Source organism: Achroia grisella, unplaced genomic scaffold (assembly GCF_030625045.1).
Source record: "Achroia grisella isolate CSIRO2021 unplaced genomic scaffold, CSIRO_AGI_Agris_v1 utg1576, whole genome shotgun sequence".
NCBI lineage: Eukaryota > Metazoa > Arthropoda > Insecta > Lepidoptera > Pyralidae > Achroia > Achroia grisella.
This window is the reverse complement of record NW_026712658.1, coordinates 99,000-119,440: the sequence shown is the minus strand read 5'-3', so window position 1 is coordinate 119,440 and position 20,441 is coordinate 99,000. Positions and strand designations below refer to the sequence as shown.

General features: G+C 31.6%; 1 protein-coding gene across 5 annotated transcripts in view; it reads right to left on the bottom strand.

Moving 5' to 3' along the window:
- LOC131841282 (protein Skeletor, isoforms B/C) overlaps nt 1-20,441 on the bottom strand; it is a 72,750-nt gene that overhangs the window by 5,336 nt on the left and 46,973 nt on the right. For 3 of the 5 annotated variants that reach the window (XM_059189582.1, XM_059189586.1, XM_059189587.1), the window contains exons 5-9: nt 18,691-18,818; nt 17,779-17,916; nt 4,019-4,118; nt 2,502-2,689; nt 401-595 (exon numbers count right to left, since the gene is read on the bottom strand). In XM_059189582.1, coding sequence (XP_059045565.1) covers nt 401-595; nt 2,502-2,689; nt 4,019-4,118; nt 17,779-17,916; nt 18,691-18,818 — 749 coding nt within the window. Of the gene's footprint in view, nt 1-400; nt 596-2,501; nt 2,690-4,018; nt 4,119-8,645; nt 10,118-17,769; nt 17,917-18,690; nt 18,819-20,441 lie in introns of those variants that run through there. The other 2 variants (XM_059189588.1, XM_059189589.1) reach the window with 2 other exon arrangements.

Here is a 20,441-nt window from a genome sequence, read left to right as displayed (position 1 = left end):
AGAAGAATATATATATATATAAGTTTATAGGTAATAATAGATGTAGAATTATATTATTTGGTTGTTTAATAAAAACTTCAATCTATTCGATCTTTATCTTTACAAATTATAAATTTTCTAAAAATAAACTAGCTAAAAACTTTTCCAAATATAAATAGAGATTTAGACATACATAATAACATTTTGAATATTGAACTGTGCAATTTTAGCATAAATGTAAATTTATTATTGAGTATATTCTGAAATAAAGTAATATGTATAGACTATATTTAAACTAACAGAAAGTTGTTCACGTATCACTTTTTAACATGTTTCCCAATATCAAACAAAATTTAAGTGCTAGGCAAAATAATATTTTTTTGCTTGACCTGTGCAATCTCTTTAAGAATGTTAACCTTACCTTATTATAGTGATGATGATAGGAAACTTCGTTGTGAGAGTTAAGAGGACCCAACGCCCAAATGACTGGCTGGCTGGCGTTGGTCAACACTGGCAGATCAAGATAATCGGCGGCACGAAGACTTCGCTGGTACGTCACTATGGAATATCCATTCACAAGGGCAGCGTTCAGTAGACGGATTGAATTCGTCGATTCCTGCATTTAAAAATATATAATGTAATCAGATGAGGTAGTTAGTGGCTTTGTCAAATTTTAGCGTCATAGTTAACGCGACTCTTGCCAGGATGCGAACTTACTAGCATCTCTAAGATTACTTTGTTTAGTGCAAATTAAAAATTTAAGTTATTCTGGTATCAGTCAGATTTTAACCCAAATCCTTTCGGTCTATTATTATTAATTACTAGCGGTCCCGGCAAACGTTGTTTTGCCTTAAAATAAAGAAAAAAATTAGTGATGGACTACCCCTAACATTTAGGGGGATGAAAAATAGATGTTGGCCGATTCTCAGACCTACTCAATACGCTCACAAAATTTCATGAGAATCGGTCAAGCCGTTTCGGAGGTGTATGGGAACGAAAACTGTGACGCGAGAATTTTATATATAAGATTTACAATCGATAATATTATAATGAGTTACTTGATTGCTATCTGATGAAAATACGCAACATTCTGTCTCTACCACTCATTCAGCTGTATCTGCCTCTCCCTTAAGGGATATTACGTGATGGATGATACATAGCATATTAGATGGCATATTTATACATAATAGCTAGTGTAATTATAATGACGACTAGTAAAAAACATCTAGACATGATTACACAAACTGGTTTCACATGAATCTTCTACTCTTATGCAGTGTTAATTGCTGTATAGTTTCTAGCGTCACGTTACAATCACTTGCACTTATTTAAACTATGTTTCCAATAAAAACGTCCATGCTCAGTGGTTTCTATATAGTAATGAAATAAAAAAATAATTAAGAACTAAAGCATATAGTGAATATTGTTGTCTATGCTGCTAATACTGCCTATGTACTAAAGAGCCTTAAAAGCTGTGTAGTCAGCCAGTATTGTTGGGGCCCATAGATTATTTAGCAAATAAGTCATGTGTTCGATTTCTCGGACTATGGACGCATTTGTATTTATGAGTATGACTCCTTATATTAATCCGGGTATTTTCTATATATACTACTAGCTACTCGCCTCGGTTTCGCCCGGGTGTATATTAAACAATAGATATAAACCTTCCTATGTATTAAAAAAATGGCTTCAAAATTCATTGCGTAGTTGTAAAGATTTAAGCCTACATAGGGACAGACAGCGAGAGCGACTTTATTTTATACTATGTAATGATGATGATGATGATATTATATGTATGTCTAAAAAATGTATTATGTATTTCTATCAGTTGTATCCGTAAAACGAGCTCTACTTAGAGAGTTATTACTATTATATTTCATTAAATATTTATACCTACTTGGATATAAAAAATATATAAACACAACTTCATTTAAGTTTCTTTATTATCATTAAAGTTATCTAAGTTATTCTTCATTACGCCAATGTTAACAGTAATTACTCTCCCCTCACTAATCACTCCTCCACCGCACTCTTGATCTCTCCATATTGTCAATGTTAAAACTTTCTAAGTCTTGTAGTTTTATGAACCAAAAGTACCCCAAAGTATTCATAATTTTAATAATATAACTTTATTAGGAAAATACAACATGGAATTGTTTATATTAAAAGTAATATTAAATGTCTCGACGAAATAACTGTAATTCGCGGTGTATTCGAAAACGAATTACGAAAATTCCCAATTGACATTTTAATTTATATTTTCGATAAGTTGAGAATTGTAGGTAGATACTACTAGAATAATTACATTATTTGTCACTCGCCTACATTTTCATCATAAAAAATAATCAGTTACTGTCCTCGTGATACAATCTAATTTTACATCAAAATAAAATTTAATTTGTTGTTGTTGTTGTCCGTTAAGTTCCATTCTTTTAGTATTACAATCGTAGTAATCATACAGACAGAGACACTGGCTTTCCCATTTGTAATATTAATATATATATTTTTTTACTAATACGTACCCCACCAAATTTCTCATCGGGACAGGCGCCATGTTGTCCTGCACATTGGCTCTTCCCTTCCAGATAATAATCTTTGGATTCTCCTTTAAATGTTGTCATGTTAATCCACGCTACTGCTACGTCACCACCAATCATCTGAGAACGTTTCGGGTTCCCAGAGATACCGAACGACATGTACTCGCCATCCTCTGCAAAAATTATAAACGATCTCTCTATCATATCAATGGTCAATAGTAAATTCTATAAGCCTATAAATATAAATAATTTTTAATTATCATCATCACAGTTACAAACTGCCTCAAAGTAATACAGCGATACTCATTTTCTTTATAAATAAAAAAATAAATTTGTATATTTAAAATCCATGCTTTCGTAAACCTTTCAACCAGTTTTCATGAATTGGGTAATTTATTCTGCGTATATTTTGCAATGTGCTTGGCAAAAAAATCATTGTATTTTTTTGCATACATTATAGATATGTAGAATGGAGATAGATATATACAATTATATAATTTATAAATAAATCGTTATATCCCATAATCTTTATATATTTTCTGAATATTTATAAACAAATTCAGAGCAAACGCAAGTAGATAATAAAAATAGTAATAATTACATTTGTTATGAAGTTGTAAAGTCAATTAATTATACACAATATTTTCCTAGCTCACAGTTCCCACGCGTATAATAATTACAAGACAATCAATAAAAAAAAACAATGAATATGACTAATGAACTCTGTAATGGAAATACGAATTCATATTTTTTGTATCGGAAACAAATTGCTAATATTATTTTAGTTAATCTTTCAAACAATGGTGATTTAACAGACTGTGTTTTATTTTATCTATTTATTACAAATATATATAGATCTACGTCTATATGCTATATCTTATGTTCTATATTTACACATACTAAAATAAATACTACTGTCATGTAAAAAAATCTACTTGAATTAGGTAGCCTATTGTAAATCTGAAAGTGAGTTTGTATTTATTTGTTACCTCTTAGCGTTTTAATATGTCAGGCAATCATCATATAATATAATCGATTGTAAGTGGGGGGGAGGGGATTGTTAATAATGTGGACTAATCTCATTGCTAGCAATGTACCATGTCAGATCGACCTCCACGCGGTCCCCCCTGGAAACCATCGTGATACATTCCCGGTAAATTTGTCACGTTAGGCTAACTGATCTGACTTCATGTTCATCTTATCATCCTCCACTGGTGTCCCGCCAGCGTAAACCGTTAGCGCCGGTGGGTGCACGATAACCTTATCATCCTTTAAAAAAAAATCGATTGTAGGTATTTGGGTTGCATTATGGATAAAGTCTTTTGATCCTAATTATAAATAACACCTGACGAATAATTCACATATGAAGATGCAAACAGAAGCAGAGGATTGAAAACATTCAGTAGGTAACTTAAAAAATATTAAAAACTATCTACCTCAATTTAAAATATATAGGTATATGAGCATAAAAACTAAAACATTTCATGAGACACATTACTCACCAAGTTTGGCAACCAATTGTAATACGATGCTGTCGCCAGCCACTGCCCACCTCACTTCGAAAGCTAGCTCGTCGTATAACACCTCGCAATTCAATTTTGACTGCAAAGAAAAATTATAATTTATAATTTATACTGTTTGTTTTTTGTTACTATTTCTTTATTATATTGTGTTATTTGTTACATAATATAATAAATAACTGTGACTATTAGAAAGATTTTGAATTTAATTTTACAGAAGCAGATGATATTAAGTCAGGAATCAACAATTTAACATTGAATCTTTATTTTACCAAGCTAATAAGAACTTAATCAACAACATCACGTAACATATACTTCAAAAAGATTCTAAACTATTTTGTAACTAAGTTGTATATTATGGGTTAAAAACAGTTATTACATATCAATTCTAAAATACTCTTTATCAATTCAGAGTTTCCTCATGTATTGATTCTATACAGAAATTATAATTTAAAAGTATTAAATATATTTATAATACCTATAAGCCGCGTTAAGTAGTCAAAGAGTGTGTGTAGTGTGAGAGAGAGAGAGAGAAGAGAGAGCATAAAGTCTCGCTATTGACACAAGCGATCAAAAATTCGCAGCAAAATGTTTGTATCCAATAGTGAGAGCTTATAGCATACGTTACCCATTCATTTTACTATGAATATAAATAAATAAAGAGTTATATAGCTATATGCTTTTATGAGCATCTTTGTAAAAGAAGATAAGCCCGATTTAATTGGGGACTACACACACGTAGTTATCGATGGATGGAGCAAGTTACTACTTACTAAATACTTCAATTTATATGAAAACTAAAAGTCAGTCCTTGCTCCTGCTAATCACTAAGTAATTTCTCTGTAAGTTACCAAATCTGTTTCTTGATATCGAGCTCCTTTCCACCCTAAAATACTATAACTCTTCATATTAAGAGTCTCTATAAATTTAGTTTGGATATAAATTTTCATTTTAGTAATCATCGTATTTTAGTTTTGCAATTTGTTACCCTAAAATAGCGAAGTGGTTATATGACATCACGAACCACATCATTGTGAAATCCGTGCTGTCCCTTATTTGTTGATAATCACGAAATAAATACAAAGATATAATGCCTCCGTAATCTGAAATTTTACCGCCATATCTTACTATTGAAACAAGAATGTAGCATACAATAATGTAATGTTGCAATACAAGTTTATTGGCGACAGAATTAGGTGAGATAGACGTATTCACGCAGATGAGTTTATACAAAGTCTCCCTTTATTAAAGTGTGGAGCACCAATATCGCTACACAAAAAACCGAACCTAAGTGGCTGCAACTACTCTTCTAGTGAATACTAGCAAAGCCATTGCAGGGACAAAATCCGCTTCGTTAAAAGTTTTCACCGCTTCCCAATATTCGAGGAAAATTTCAGGATCCCTAACTAAAGTTTACCAAAACTAGTATATATAATGATTTTAGTTTCTATTTTTAATACTCCGATCTTAAATAAACCTTCACTTTACGTTAATAATATAGAAATTCTGTAACTAATGTACTAATAAACGTAATTTATTTACCATCACAATTTGAAAATATAAATTAGTAAATACCACAATTGAAAGTTCGTCAGAAATTCTAAATATTGTTCCCGCCACAGTGGAAATTTTCATGTACCTACCTTTAATTTATAGTAAGTTAAAACTATTTAATGCTTAATTTTCCTACTTAAATTGATACAACAAAACCATAGGTATTTTCACTCAGAATTTACTACCAAAATTATTTGAATAATTAAACACAAAAATATTTTATGAAGAAAACTAGATGAATTATGCAGGTTTGAATGAAATTTCAAAGTTTCGAAAATTGATCATATTCTAGATAACAAGATCTTGTTAACACGCAGGATGCGTCTAGTTATCAAATAAATTTAAACACCAATCTTATTTCTATGAACTCCTCCAATACGACGCCGACTGAAATCGAAGACGCATTAAACATCAAAGCGAAGGGTCATTGCGACAATCCGTATGTAATGTAATAGATGGAATAATTTTCTAGTAGATTTCATGGGCCGTTGTCATGGCAACGTAACCGAAGTAATCCGACGAGCGGTGAGGTGTAATCATGTGTGCGGACCCTTTGACCAGCCACCGCGGATTAAACTCTTTTAATAGATGATTCAAAGTATTACTACGGCGTTCATTATCAAATCCACCTTTTCCTTTAACTAAAGTGTTACAATTACGCAACAAATAATTTACGTATATCAATACGTAAACAGAAATTGTTATCAACAATTAGTTTTTAAGTATTTAATGTACGCAAACAGTAATTGTTGAAAATAAAGAACTTACTAAAGAAATTAGATATATAATCAAAAACATAAAGTACTTAGTAACTATTATATTATTATATAATGATTAATATAACACTGCGCTGAAGATCTATTAAATTTTGCTTATTATATGAACTGTACCAATTCGTATTATGTCTATAAAGGCCTTTTTTAAACAATCTAATATTTTTTAAAATACAGTAATTTTGTAATATCATAAATAACATTATTAAAGAAAATAAGATTCTAATTTTTAAAATTTATACATATCAGTTTTGAATTTTATGGAGTTAGAAATTAAAGCAATCCTATACCATATAGAATAGAATTCCATAAATTATTATAGAATCTAACAAGCCAATAATCCGAGTAAATTGCAGGCACAATGGAAGTACCCAAACGGAGCTCGAAGCTACGTGAGGTACGATCACAATTATTCTGAATTTAGGAAACAGGGTACAGTAAGCCGACACTTGGGCTATATACCTACCATATACATGAAAGAGAACTACTCTCACCAGGAAAAAAAGTAGAAATATGAAAATAGTACACTTTCAAACTAAATCATTGCGAATGAAAGAACTAAAATTTTATTTTAGCAAACAAACCTTCCTTGGCTACCGTATAGTCGGAGACATCAAGATTGCTGATATATTATATTATCTATTCTGATCTCATCACATGCAGAGAATATATATTTAAATCGACGTAGTATATACTGGAATATTAACTAATATTAATCTTTTTATTACGTATATAGGATTAAAATTGTTGATCTTTTTACACTTGTATCTACCTAAATAGTTAATTGTTTATGCTGAGAGTACTGACTAATAAATGAGTGCAATAAATGTTGACTTCCGCTTCTATAGTCTTAAATTCAGTTAACAAGCCAAAACCCCATGCTACAATATATCTACCATTAACATGTCGCGCAGTGTAACGGCGCCTTAACTCAGCGCCTAACAATATGGCGGGCAGAATTCATGTGGGTAATGAGGGTGTCCGCCGTATTACTTTATGTAATCCCCTTATTGGCTATCATCCTACTACTTCGTAAGTATACAGAAGTTACACAGCAACTAGCGCCATGTACCGTTAGTGTGCATACTGCATTAAAGTGAATAGTTCAATACATAAGGAACAGGAACTGTAAGAATTGTATTGTATTTATATTGTTGGTACATTTGTCACATAATTGGTTGAAAATGAGAATTATTCTTTATTACGTACGTAATAATGTAGCTTATAGTACATGACATAATTTAAAAAATCTGTTATTTTTCAGTTTACAAACAAAAATCGAAGCATTCCTATTTATTAGTTCATAGAATATTTGTTAGACTAAACAATTTATGTTTCTATGCATATTGTTAGATATGCTGTAAATAATTCTGTACACTTTTCAGTAAACAATTCCAAATATGATTTATCCTAGTATCAAACCCGATATTATATTAGTCCATTGTTATGAACTCTTTTAGATTCTTTTGTTCGTGAAGTACGAACGCGCAACTGGCGCTGTTAGCTAAAACTTTCCTAATTTGTCTATACAAGTTCACGAGACGGTATTCGATTGAATTAACATTTTATGGATAACACAGCTATCGAAATACTTTCATAATCGCTCCATTAGGGAAAATAATTGCGATCGTTAAGGATTTCTTCATTGATGACCCTCACAAATGAAATGCACATTTATTTTGGCAAGCTTTATTACCCATTTGAGTATTGATTGAATACAAACAGTTGAATATTGTACTATATTAATATAATCTTAAATACTAAAAAGAGAGGACATCGGTCGACTAAATTGATATAAAATTTAGACCTCGTCAATAATGAGCTATATCACAGTTAGGAACTTGACGTGAGTATTCACCATATCACAAATGTATTTAATCTATTGTAGATCTTTTAAATCAACTGAAGGATCGACCAGCTATAAAGATGTCCAATTTATTGTCATTCGTACATTCATATAAAAATGATCCAAAATTTTTATCTACCATTTTATTCGTTGTCATTAATTTCTCAGTAAATTATGCTGTTACTATGTAAATATAATAATTACTTACAACTACTTATTTATTATTAGAAACTAGTGGTAACTACTGGCTCCGTTTTCGGTACAGCTCGTTGCAATGCTGTGGCTAAAGCCGAAATTAATCACAACCATTCCACAGAACCATTTTTTATGACATTTTGCGACATGATAACAGAGAAATATTAGCAAAGTCAAACATTTTTATCTAAAATTTACATTTCTATGGCTTTTTGATTAATTTTTAATAAATAAATTTATATCATTCGCTTTCATTTCTATCGTTTTCAACTTGTGGTTATTAATTGAATTAAATAAAAATATTGATATTCCTTTTTGCTTTGTTCAATTGAAAGAAAACGAAAAGTCGCCTGGAAGCAGCCATGTTCAAGTATTTTAATAGAAGGAGCGGATTATGACCGCTCACATGCAGATGTTCTTGGTTCAGGGCTATCAAAATTAGCAGTCCCCAAGTGAGAGGATTATTTAGAAGGGCGGCCGTGGTCACGCCTCGACGATTATTGTGTTGACTATATGAAGAGACGTGCATTGGCCAATCAGTGCGGTTCGATTGTATGACGAAATAATCGTTCAAAATCTTCACCAACAACTTTACTACTTGTATCACATATCACGATCAATCTATCTTGTAGTTGCTTTTAGTAATGAACTCAAAGCTATCCATCAATGGGCAATCCGTGTCCATAATAAGAATTCTAACAAATTGATCAAATAAAAATATTTCTCGACATATCTTGACACAAAATACAAATATAAAACTTATTCATGGTCACACTATGCACATGAAATTAAGATGAATTAGCGGTCTGCCACATGAAACATCAGATATTAAAAAGGTCGGTTGTGAAATTCTTCGAGGACGAGGAGCCACCGCTTTGCACCGAGCGCATCATCATTGCACAATCGTTCATCGACCGCGCTCCCACGCGCCCGCGCCGCTCACTGCGACCGCGACCCTGCAACTAGGTCAAGGTCACCGCTGTTCTGGACTGCCTCAGGTGTATCAGCCTGTCGCTGACTGCGTACATTCTGCTGCTCGTGGTTGTATGGCAGTAGCCGATACTGGAACGGCTCCTGCTGCTGCTGAAATTGTGCCCTATACTGTTCCTCTAAAAGCTGCCGCTCATATGCTGCTCGTTGTTGTTCAAACAACTGTTGCTCATAGGCCGCACGTTGTTGATCGTACAGTTGTCTCTCGTCTTGATAATATTGTTGTTGCTGGGGCTGTTGTTGATATTGTTGTAGCTGCTGCTGTTGTTGCTGCAGTTGCTGCTGCTGTTGTTGCTGATATTGTTGTTGTTGCTGATATTGTTGTTGTTGCTGCTGTTGTTGATATTGTTGTTGTTGCTGTAATTGCTGGTGTTGTTGCGGCTGCACTTGTTGCTGAAAATAATTTTGATTGGCCGCTTGTCCGTTCTGTTCATACTGTTCTGATGGTTGATAATTCACACTGTCACTATGATAATAGATCTCTTTAGAAGGTTGTATTTTTATTTGCTGGTCAATCAGTTGATCTCGAGGTGCAGTGTATTGATCAGCACGCCGGTGGAGGTGAGCCGCGTGGTCAGCAGGTTGGTCTAGGAGAGCAGCGAGCGGTCCGGCACCAAGACGAGGAGGTCTATATGTGGTAGCGTCGAGACGTGCGAGGGACGGGCGGGAGGCGGGGGCGCGAGGGCGCGTTTGTCTGCCCGCCACCAGCGCACTGTTGCGGCTCTGCAACAGGAAACTGCGCTCAGCGACGGGTATGGGGGTGACTTAGGTTAAGGTTTGAGGCTTTAGTGGATATTTCACATGAATATTAGGAATACGGGATGAAGAATAATATTTTATCAGATTTAACAATACATTAATAATCGGACTTGGTTTACGTATTGGAATATTATACGAATATTAAATGTCAATTCATACCATACCGTTATGTGTCAAATAACCAATGTTACTTAAATATTAGATAACAAGGCGATACTTAAGTATAATATTAATATGTTATCCAATTTAAAAAGTAAATTTTGTATATTTGATGACCAGCAACTACAGTGCTTGAAATGAGACCCAAACTTTTGTATTTATAAACAAAAAAAACAAAATTATAAATTCGAATGATCTCCATTATATGATTATGTACATAATAATCTGAACTTATATAAAAAAAAATAACTACGCCTATGAAGCATCGAAAATATTAATATAATTCGCGACGTAATTACATTTATGAATAAGGAAATTATATTTATATTGTATGGATTCATTATCTAAATTACATTCTTAAACTTCGACCTTCTTGTAACTTTGTAAAATCCGTGTTGTAAGGTATTATTGAATAGTTACATATACAATTAGCCTTTATTATACTATGTAACTATACGAAGCATTCATAGTTTTTACATATTTGACCTTATTCGGCAACAAGCACTTGGAGTCTATCCAACAAACTGCAGACCGACTTGCAGTATATATCGAGGCTCTATCTCCAATATTTCACAAGAGAAAATGCCATTACGCGCTTAGGTCGGGCAGTTTAAATGTAATTTGTATGAAATGATTGTGACATCAATATTTTAATGTATGCTTAAATGCAAAACGTTCATCATAATAATTAAAATACTTATATATGAAATATTATTAATTGGATTAAAATGGACAAACATCGATCGTAATAACGATAGTCCAAGCTTATTTCAAGATTAGGCCAATACCCAATTAGCTTGCAATTAAAAGGCAGTGATAAACATACATGATTGATGATGAGCTATTTAAATATGTAGGTGTTTATTAAAAGCGTTACCCTCAGGAGCGAATATTCAAATACCCTTTCGTATTGTGTGCTTACATCTGGAAATGGAATACTCTGAATATAAATGGCGCCAAAAATACTTTTTCATTCGAATAATGTATTTCTGGAACAAATTTCTGGCTCTACAGTTAGGAGGTCAATTAGCTTCACATTGACGATTTTAGACTGCTAACAAAATATAAATTATAGGAAACTAAAATATATGCAAAATTAATATAGAAATTGACTTTTGACATGAAATATGACGTTGTTATAAGTACATAATGGTTCTAATTTATATCATCTATTAGCTACTGCATTGTACCCATCCAGATTATTTAAATATGCAGCCCGCTATGTTCTGCGTTTAACGATGTCATAAAGTATAGTATATACATAATATTTAACATGGAAAATTATATAGGGGGCTTTTATGTCGATCAATAATATATTCATTAGTTTAACCGAAAAATCGAAGGTACAGGTACTATACACAACTTAATTACGGAAACATTTTAATGTAGTCCTTTTTATGAAGTTAAATAATAATGGATTTTACTTACTGGTTACTAAGTTTTTGCATTATTATTTTTATAATGTGTTTAGCTGCCGGTATAATAAATATTTTGTAGTTTCCGGGGTCGCTGTTAGATTTAATGAGTTCAAGTTTAATGACAAGGCAAAAAGATCGAGTGAAGTTTAAAAGTTATTCTGTCTTATGCCTACAATAGCATAAAAAATCTCACAGTAGAACAGATTTTGGCACTTGGTTGTATTCAGCGTCGGCTAGCCACTCGAGCCAAGAATTGAGTGCAACTCTTGAACCCTTTATAGAGATGAAGATTATTTCTTATTTCCATAATTATGCTCAGTTGCCAACAAACATTAACCAGATATCTTTTGCAATACGAGTCAAAATTTATGATAATTTCTGTAGCAGCTGTTTGCATAAAATACTTTGATGATTCTAAATTGAAAAATTGGCCTTTTTCTGATTTTTAACTGAGTGGAAATGATGTATGTACTAATGGTCAATGGTCTGATGGAAAAATATCATCTATACTATATGTTTACCAATATAAACTTTTATACATCTATTAACAGCACCTTAAACATAATCGAATATAATGTGAAGCCCACCCCCTAATGCCCTACCATAATTTTTTGCATACTGTATACTGAGGTAGGTTTTATAAAAAGTCGTCTGCTTAGGTACCTCTGTCTTACTTATTCCAGCCACCAGGTAGTGCTTACTTTATAGTCTTACTTATTCCATGCCACCAGGTAGTGCTTTCTGTAATATAACATAAGGGATATATTATATTATAAGAGTAGTTTGGCTTTGACAGTATTTGACAATATTTGGCTAAAACCATAGTCATAACTAGTAGTTCTCATATGGAAATAACAAAAAATTTATATCTGTACTCGTATCTGTTTATGGAGTGGTCTATAGCATAAATTACGAAATGCATGCACATTGACACCAAAAAGGCTGAATCTAACAAAACACTTATCATTTAGTGGTTTATAATAGTTACGTGGGAAGCGACCGCGAACAGAGATCATCGACCTCGCCTTTTACTAAATCTGCACCTTCTTGCACAATTAACACTATACGAGTTATTTTTGCAACCATTTCTCATCGTGTCGAAAGACTTTTTGAGATTATAAATATAGATGAATGTTGCGTTAAACCTACGTAAGTCGGTGCCTGATGGCTATTCGGTCAAGAGTCTTGCCTACGTACCGAATGCAATTGATGCTTTCGCAAATCATGCGCTGTTCCTCCCTCTTAAATTAGCAAAATATCAATAACGCCGAGCCAAACACACTATCTACACATGGTAATATAACATATCGGATATATTATATTATAAGCACACTAATATATAATTAAGAAATACAGTCTTATTTTTAAGGAATTTAAAAATAATAAATAATAGCTTTGAAATAATCGTTGACGTAATTAAAACATTAAATAAATACTATATTTCTCATGCTAAAACAATAAACAAATTTATGTAAATCAATTAAATACAGAAATATTTCTAGACACGCGGTAGCTCGTATCTGTTTATGGCGAGCAGCACCGTGTGTATATTTACACGGTCTATAAACCTGTTAAATTTGGTTCATATATTCAGACTTGCGAGATAAATGCATGCACATATCTCAAACGGTTATTTAGATATTAATGTCCAAAAATCGATTTTTATCACTGATCAACAAAATCAAAATTATAACCCACTTCCAGATGACACTTATCATTTATAGGTTTATAATAGTAACGAAACTGGTAAATTGTTATCATTTTACTATAATTTTTCACTTTAATTGATTCTATTTCAACTTATACTGGACGAATACTAAAATTTACTAAATCGTCGATAGCACCTTCTTGCACAATTAACACTATACGAGTTATTTTTGCAACCATTTCTCATCGTGTCGAAAGAGCAGCTAGTAGTGAAGTTGAAGAGAACACATCTTATTTTATTTTCCATAAGGTTGAATTATGTTATTAACTGAGATTTGCGTTAAAATCATTATTTTTATAAATAATTATTAAATAATAGGCGTTTCGGTGCCTGATGGCTATTCGATAAAACGTTGAACTAACCTATGTATAAGTCGATTTATGCTACGAAATTCACTTAAATTATACTTATATATTTGTATATTATTATTACATTATTTTAGTAAATACGTAATGCAATTGAAATTAATAACAATTTTAGTATAGTTATAAATAGGAATGTATAGTTAACTCGAAAATCATGCAAATTGTTTTCTGAGAATTCAATAGATAACAGTCAATTTGTTACATAATCGTCTTAAATTAACGTGTCAATACCTATTTCAATATTAAATAATGTATATGTTGACAGGGAACAATTCCGTATTTGCTAACATATGCTATTACTATCCACAAATGAAATAGTTTTGACATATCGGTCAATAGACCGTTACTATACTGCACACTAATATATAATTAAGAAATACAGTCTTATTTTTAAGGAATTTAAAAATAATAAATAATGAATTGGCTTTGAAATAATCGTATGACACAAAAAAAAGACAATTAAAACATTAATTAAATACTATATTATATTATCCTAAGCTAAAACAATAAACAAATTTCAACAAATTTATGTAAATCAATTAAATACAGAAATATTTTAGATATATCAATAATAATCAACAAAAAGGCACCCAATTAGAAGGATTCAAATAAATTGGCAACCATAACAATACCCCATCCTAAAGAATACAGTGTAGGTTTCATATCAAATCCAATTAATTCTGCAAGAAAAAATTTGCTCTATATTTAACACTGTAAAATGGTAACTGACATTAAAAATTGTCAGCAATTGCCTGATAGACAGCAATACCAGAAATGTCACTATAGAAGACATCTTTTCATATTGACACTGCTCACAATAATAAATTAAGAGTGACAGAAAGGAAAATAAATGTTCCATTATATAAATTGTACCGGACTCTTGAATTTATTATTAGTAGGAAAATAAAATAAGGAATGACGCGCCTACTACGCCTCGCACTTTACTATTCTGAATTCTGACAATGATACCAAAAACTTAGAGTGTCCATTTATATTTCAGATTTACAAAAAAATATACACAGTTGTTGCTGCATTGCTGGTGATGATGTGCATGAATAGAAATCGGATAGACGGGGAATATAAAACAGTATACATATGTTTTATGAAAAACTATAATCAATAAGAAAGTACCTACAGAATACTTAAGGTTGAAGTTTTACCTATTTTATTATTCTATCTCCAATATTATGAAATTATAGAAATTGGGTAATAATTTCAACAGAAATAAAAGTGAAAATATTGTCAAAGAAAAATCATTTGTAACACTTTCTTTTTAACGTATGTTTTACCGTGTAATTGCAAATATCGTGGGATCTGTGCTTGTACGTTATGCTAAAAATCAGGGAAATTGCTCAGTGAAACGTCAGACGCGACATTATTGTTCTCGTCATATGTAACACACCACAAAAACGAGATTACAACGCTTTTTCAACCAACAACGTGTGTGAATAATTCAAACCTTTCCTTATTATTTGTAGTCAATCATCTATCAAACAGGTAACGATATAAAATGGTAACTAACATTATTTGAACTTTTTCAACGTGTACGCCAATATAAAGACTAACGTTAAGAGGTCATAATAAAATAATGTGTCACTAGTTATGAATAAAATCACACATTTATCAGAACTATTAATTGTATCTCCACATAGTGAAGACAAGCTCTACATAATATAGTATAGAATTTGATAGACCTCTGTTGTATGTAGGTCTAGTGCATACTTTATAAACATAGCTCTATATACGATTAGCAATTATACTACATTTTATATGTTTTCATAGTAATCACTCCAAATTTATAATGAATCTGAATATACATATATTAGTATCGGATAATTTAATTAAATTTTGATGTTGAAATTATTATAACGATCGTAGCAAATAAATGGTAATGAAGTTAAACAAAACCAACTCGCTATGTAATGAAATCAGTGATCCAGCCGTGGCTGTTTTAGCCATATTCAACTACCCCTAAACGCCTATTCTATAACCTTCTAGTCTAGACTAGTGTCTAGAGGTTGTATTAAACATACAAACTAATCAATTTCTTGATAATTACAGTAGTTGGTTTTGCTACACGTAAGTAAACATGTTTACCAACATAAACTTTTTATACTTTTATATCGTATTTTATTATCTATTATTATCGTTGGTATTTTTGTCTGCCATACTCGTATTTCTGCTGCCAAGCAAGTTCCTTTGTAACCTAATATGGTAGTGAAATTACAGAGTAAAAAGGAATGATGCCTTAGTATTCAGAAGTGGCAACGCTTGAGAAGTACTAAGTCACATGGTATGCATTTGTACATTGACAGTTACCATTTACCACGCGATGGGCTTGCTTTGCAATTTGTTTATCATTCCAATTACATAAAAATATACACTACATTACCATAGTGATATTATTGTCAATTACAAACACTTTGAAATTATTATCAGAGATTGTAACAAAGTACTGGTGGAATAAATTAATGATTCGACTCACAAGCGTTTACATGTAACAGTAACCTCCCATTTTCATATATTGCTAACACATTTTAATAGCGTTGCGTTAATGTGGTTACAATTAATTTGATTCTTTCATGTACAAATACCTATATATATACAAAATTATGTAGTTTATGAAGTATCTTGATATGTTAATGATCAAAACGTATCACTGTTACGTGTGAAACATGAATGCAAATTCCCTTAATAAATAAACCACGCAATCTACGTATTGCAACTTAGCTAATATTCAAAGATAAAAGGCATTCCGAATTGATATACGATGGTATAGAGTGCTCACAATCTCTTGCGAATAATTTTCGCGTGTTAAGCGAGTTGGGTGAGGCGGCAGTGACTATGCAGGGGGTGAGTGAGGGTAGGGGGGTTAAAGTTAATCTTTATTGAGTGGAGGTTTACGAGTCGAGACAGCTGTTTATTGCACGGGAACAAACAAAGTGTTGCCGAAGATAGAAGCAACTTCTTGACGCCCGGCGTGTCATGAAGCCTCACATTCTATGTTTGCGGCTACTTCTGTCTCCAACCAGCACGAATATAAACCAAGATACTCCATTTAGATGTTATTTTGTTTTATTTTTACTGTGATTAACTTTATGTCCCAACTAAATTGGAAAATTTAAAAATTCTTTTATTACAAGCTTACGATGAGTTACTGGCCACCTCAGTCTGGCTGTCAGGGCTAATATGCAAGTTTTCCATAAAACAGAATACAGTTTTTAATTTATAAATACAATAAATATATCATGACTACACCCGGTCAGATACACTGTCAACTATCATGAAATTTCAAATTCGTTATTAAGAAATTTACTAAATTTTGTTGAGAGTTGTAGACATTTTTCCCCGAGCGCTTGAATTTTATAGATTAGACAATTTTTTTATTATTCTCAGTGGTAACCATTTTACGTACACATGCATTGTATTACTATTAGGACTAATTAGTCCTAATAGTATTATAATTATATCTATTATTATGTCAAAATTGTATAATTACAATTAATTTGTATACTGTGCAAAATAAATATGTTTCTTTTTAAGTTTGCAGCCCAAAGTATATCGGCTTATAGACATGAACCACAATAGAGATCACAAAATTAATTGTAATTCTCGTGTTACCTACATCTCATATGTTGCCATTTCTATCCCATGAAGGTTAAAGTGATACATCTATGTCCTGTAATTTCACTCTCCCGCTTGCATTTTTATTGTTAATAAAGAATATATTTTATTATTTATAGAATAGTAGTGAATTTATCACTTGAAGTCATCTTATACTGAACTAATCACAGTTAACCGATAGACAGGTTCTTACTTACATAAACTAGTATAAACTGATATACTCATATCTGCAAACGTCCATATTGTGCGGGAATTGAACCCGCAATGATATCATTAAACAATGCGATAATTTGCTAATCCTTTTATGTCATTTAACATTAATTGACGATTATATAAAATACATCAACGTACCTGTGGAGAGACACCAAGCATTTTGAGGCTGGGCGGTACGTTGGCAAGTGCTGAATGCGGTAGAGTTACATGGCCGAAGTTTACTGTGAAAGCCTCGCACCATACTGCAAAATGGCCGATGTCGAAGACCGTCAGCTCCTGGGTACACATGTGGGTACAATCAGATATATTCTTTGTAATTTTATCGATTGAAATCCGACATATTCTTACATTCTTTATACATTCATTCAATGTTCAAATTATTAATTATTATATTTGTAGCGGAATTAATAGCACTGGTTTATAATAAATAAATTATAAAATATATAACAGCAATACCATTATAATAAAAATATCATTTTTTTCTATTTCAATATCCACTCAACCACAGCACCTGTTTACTACAGCACCTTATTACTCTTAAATAAATAAGCATATTGTCATTTATTGTACCTATAATAATCCGGATAATAAATAATATATTGAATATCGTTCAACACAGCCTAAATCAGGATTGATTGTATGAAATTAAAAATATATGAATGAAACATTAAATTCATCAAAATTCAATTAAGAAGACTCATCATAAACGTATCAATTCATCAAATCGTAGATCAATTAACTAATATGATGGATGGAAGATATTAAGCAAAAAAACATACACAAATGTCCATTAGACAAATGATAGACAGATATATATTTTTTAAGTCATACTTAAGTATGAGTAATGTTTCAATTATTATATTTAGACAAAAGCAATATAACTATTCCTTGACATCATATCCATAATATCTGGAGAGTTTGTTAGACAACTGCGACACGCATTTTTTTTCAAATCACTGTCAACACAAAAGAAAACTCGTCAAAGACCACCATTTCGGATGTATGCAGTTGTCTATTGGACAGCTAATAGACATTAAGAAGTATCCTCACCCCGGGCAGCGTCAAGACGATGGTTTTACCGTCGTACTTGCGAAGGGGCGCCTCCTTGCCGTTCTCGTCCGGTATACGAATACCCTGAGGCGAGGGTTTATCGCCACGGCCAACCCAAAACTTAGCATCTGCAACAAACGACACATTTAATAGAAATATAACTCTTTAAAAACATTTTCAGTACATTACTAGAGTGTTTTCAATAAAAATGAATGGCTGTAAAATATAAATAACGATAAATAATGTAAAAGTTAGTTTCAATCGAATAATATAATGCCTATTGTGTAATATACTTAATAATATGTAAAGTGATAATTTTATAAAAAATATATGGAACTTTTATAGAAAAATACATTGATACTATGTTATTTTATAATATATGTATTAAGAAATGGGCTAGGATCAACAACAAAACAAAAAATGTAGGGTTTATTTTTTGTGTGTCGTGAAAAATTATTAAAAATTTCCCATGGGCATGTTAACTGAATTACAAGAAACGGTTAGTCAACGAGTAATTTTATAGCCTATCTAAATATTAAGAACTATTACAATACAGTCACATGATGGTCACAGTAGGTATTGTAAAGGCAGAGAGGGTGGCCATATAACAGTGTGACACTGGGCACGTATATATATATATAAAGAAATATCATATTATATTATACATACAATAGGTTACATCCATATCATATACATATATGTATTACATATGCATACATACACTAGTGTCTTTAGTTTAAATTTGTTAAGTTTTATTTACTAGGTCGGCGACAAGGTTATCTACTTACTTTGTAACTTAATTATGTGTATATTTAAATATAAATATAGTGTTACCTCAGTTACTAGGATAATATGATTTAATCTATGCTTTACCTACGATATTTTACTGGGTACTAGAACGGTAAGCGCTGATTACGATAATTATATTTGTGCTTATATTTTATAATAATAATGGTAAGAAAACAAGAGTAATTTATATTCATCACAAATTTCATATTTATGTAAGGATATTCTATTAATTTGTTTCTCAATTTTATAATTATCTGTGTTTGGTTCACTACACATAATTTAAAAAAATCGACTTTAAAATCGGATAAACCCGAAAATTACTTAACCGATATATTGTAAGAGAACAAATAGGCTTTATTTGGTTTAATTAACATTTTTTATATGACAACGTGAAACTTTTAGGAATATTTTGCACATGAAAAACAAAACATTAACGAACTTTAATATTCTACATTCTATTTTTAAATTTATTCATTTTATTTTTAATGTATACCTAATGGCTATTATGACTGTAAAAAGTACTTATTGAATAAAAACATAATGGATTAAAAATGTACACCGATTTGTTACTTTTTATTTATCTTCCTTTGTGTTCGAATAACACCAATATCTTATTAGGATCTTCCAGGTGCATTTCTCAATGTCATATAATATGTAATGGGCTATGGAAGGCAGGAAAGTAGATAAGCAAGTAAGCCCAATATAGTTTGGTCGTTGCCGTCTGCAAACGACTTCCTTGTGAGCGACTTGTTGATTTAGATAATCTAAACATCAGCTTCAAGCGATGCTGGAGCGTTAGTAAGTTATTGTTATCGTTTGCCGTTACGTTCTCGTCCCATATAATGGTACCAACAGTGGCCCTATAACTACAGATAATATACATAATAGAAGGTTAAAATATGAGAACGAACCTTATATAAGCAAGTATTGTATGAAGAAGGAGGGAATGGAATATTAAATAC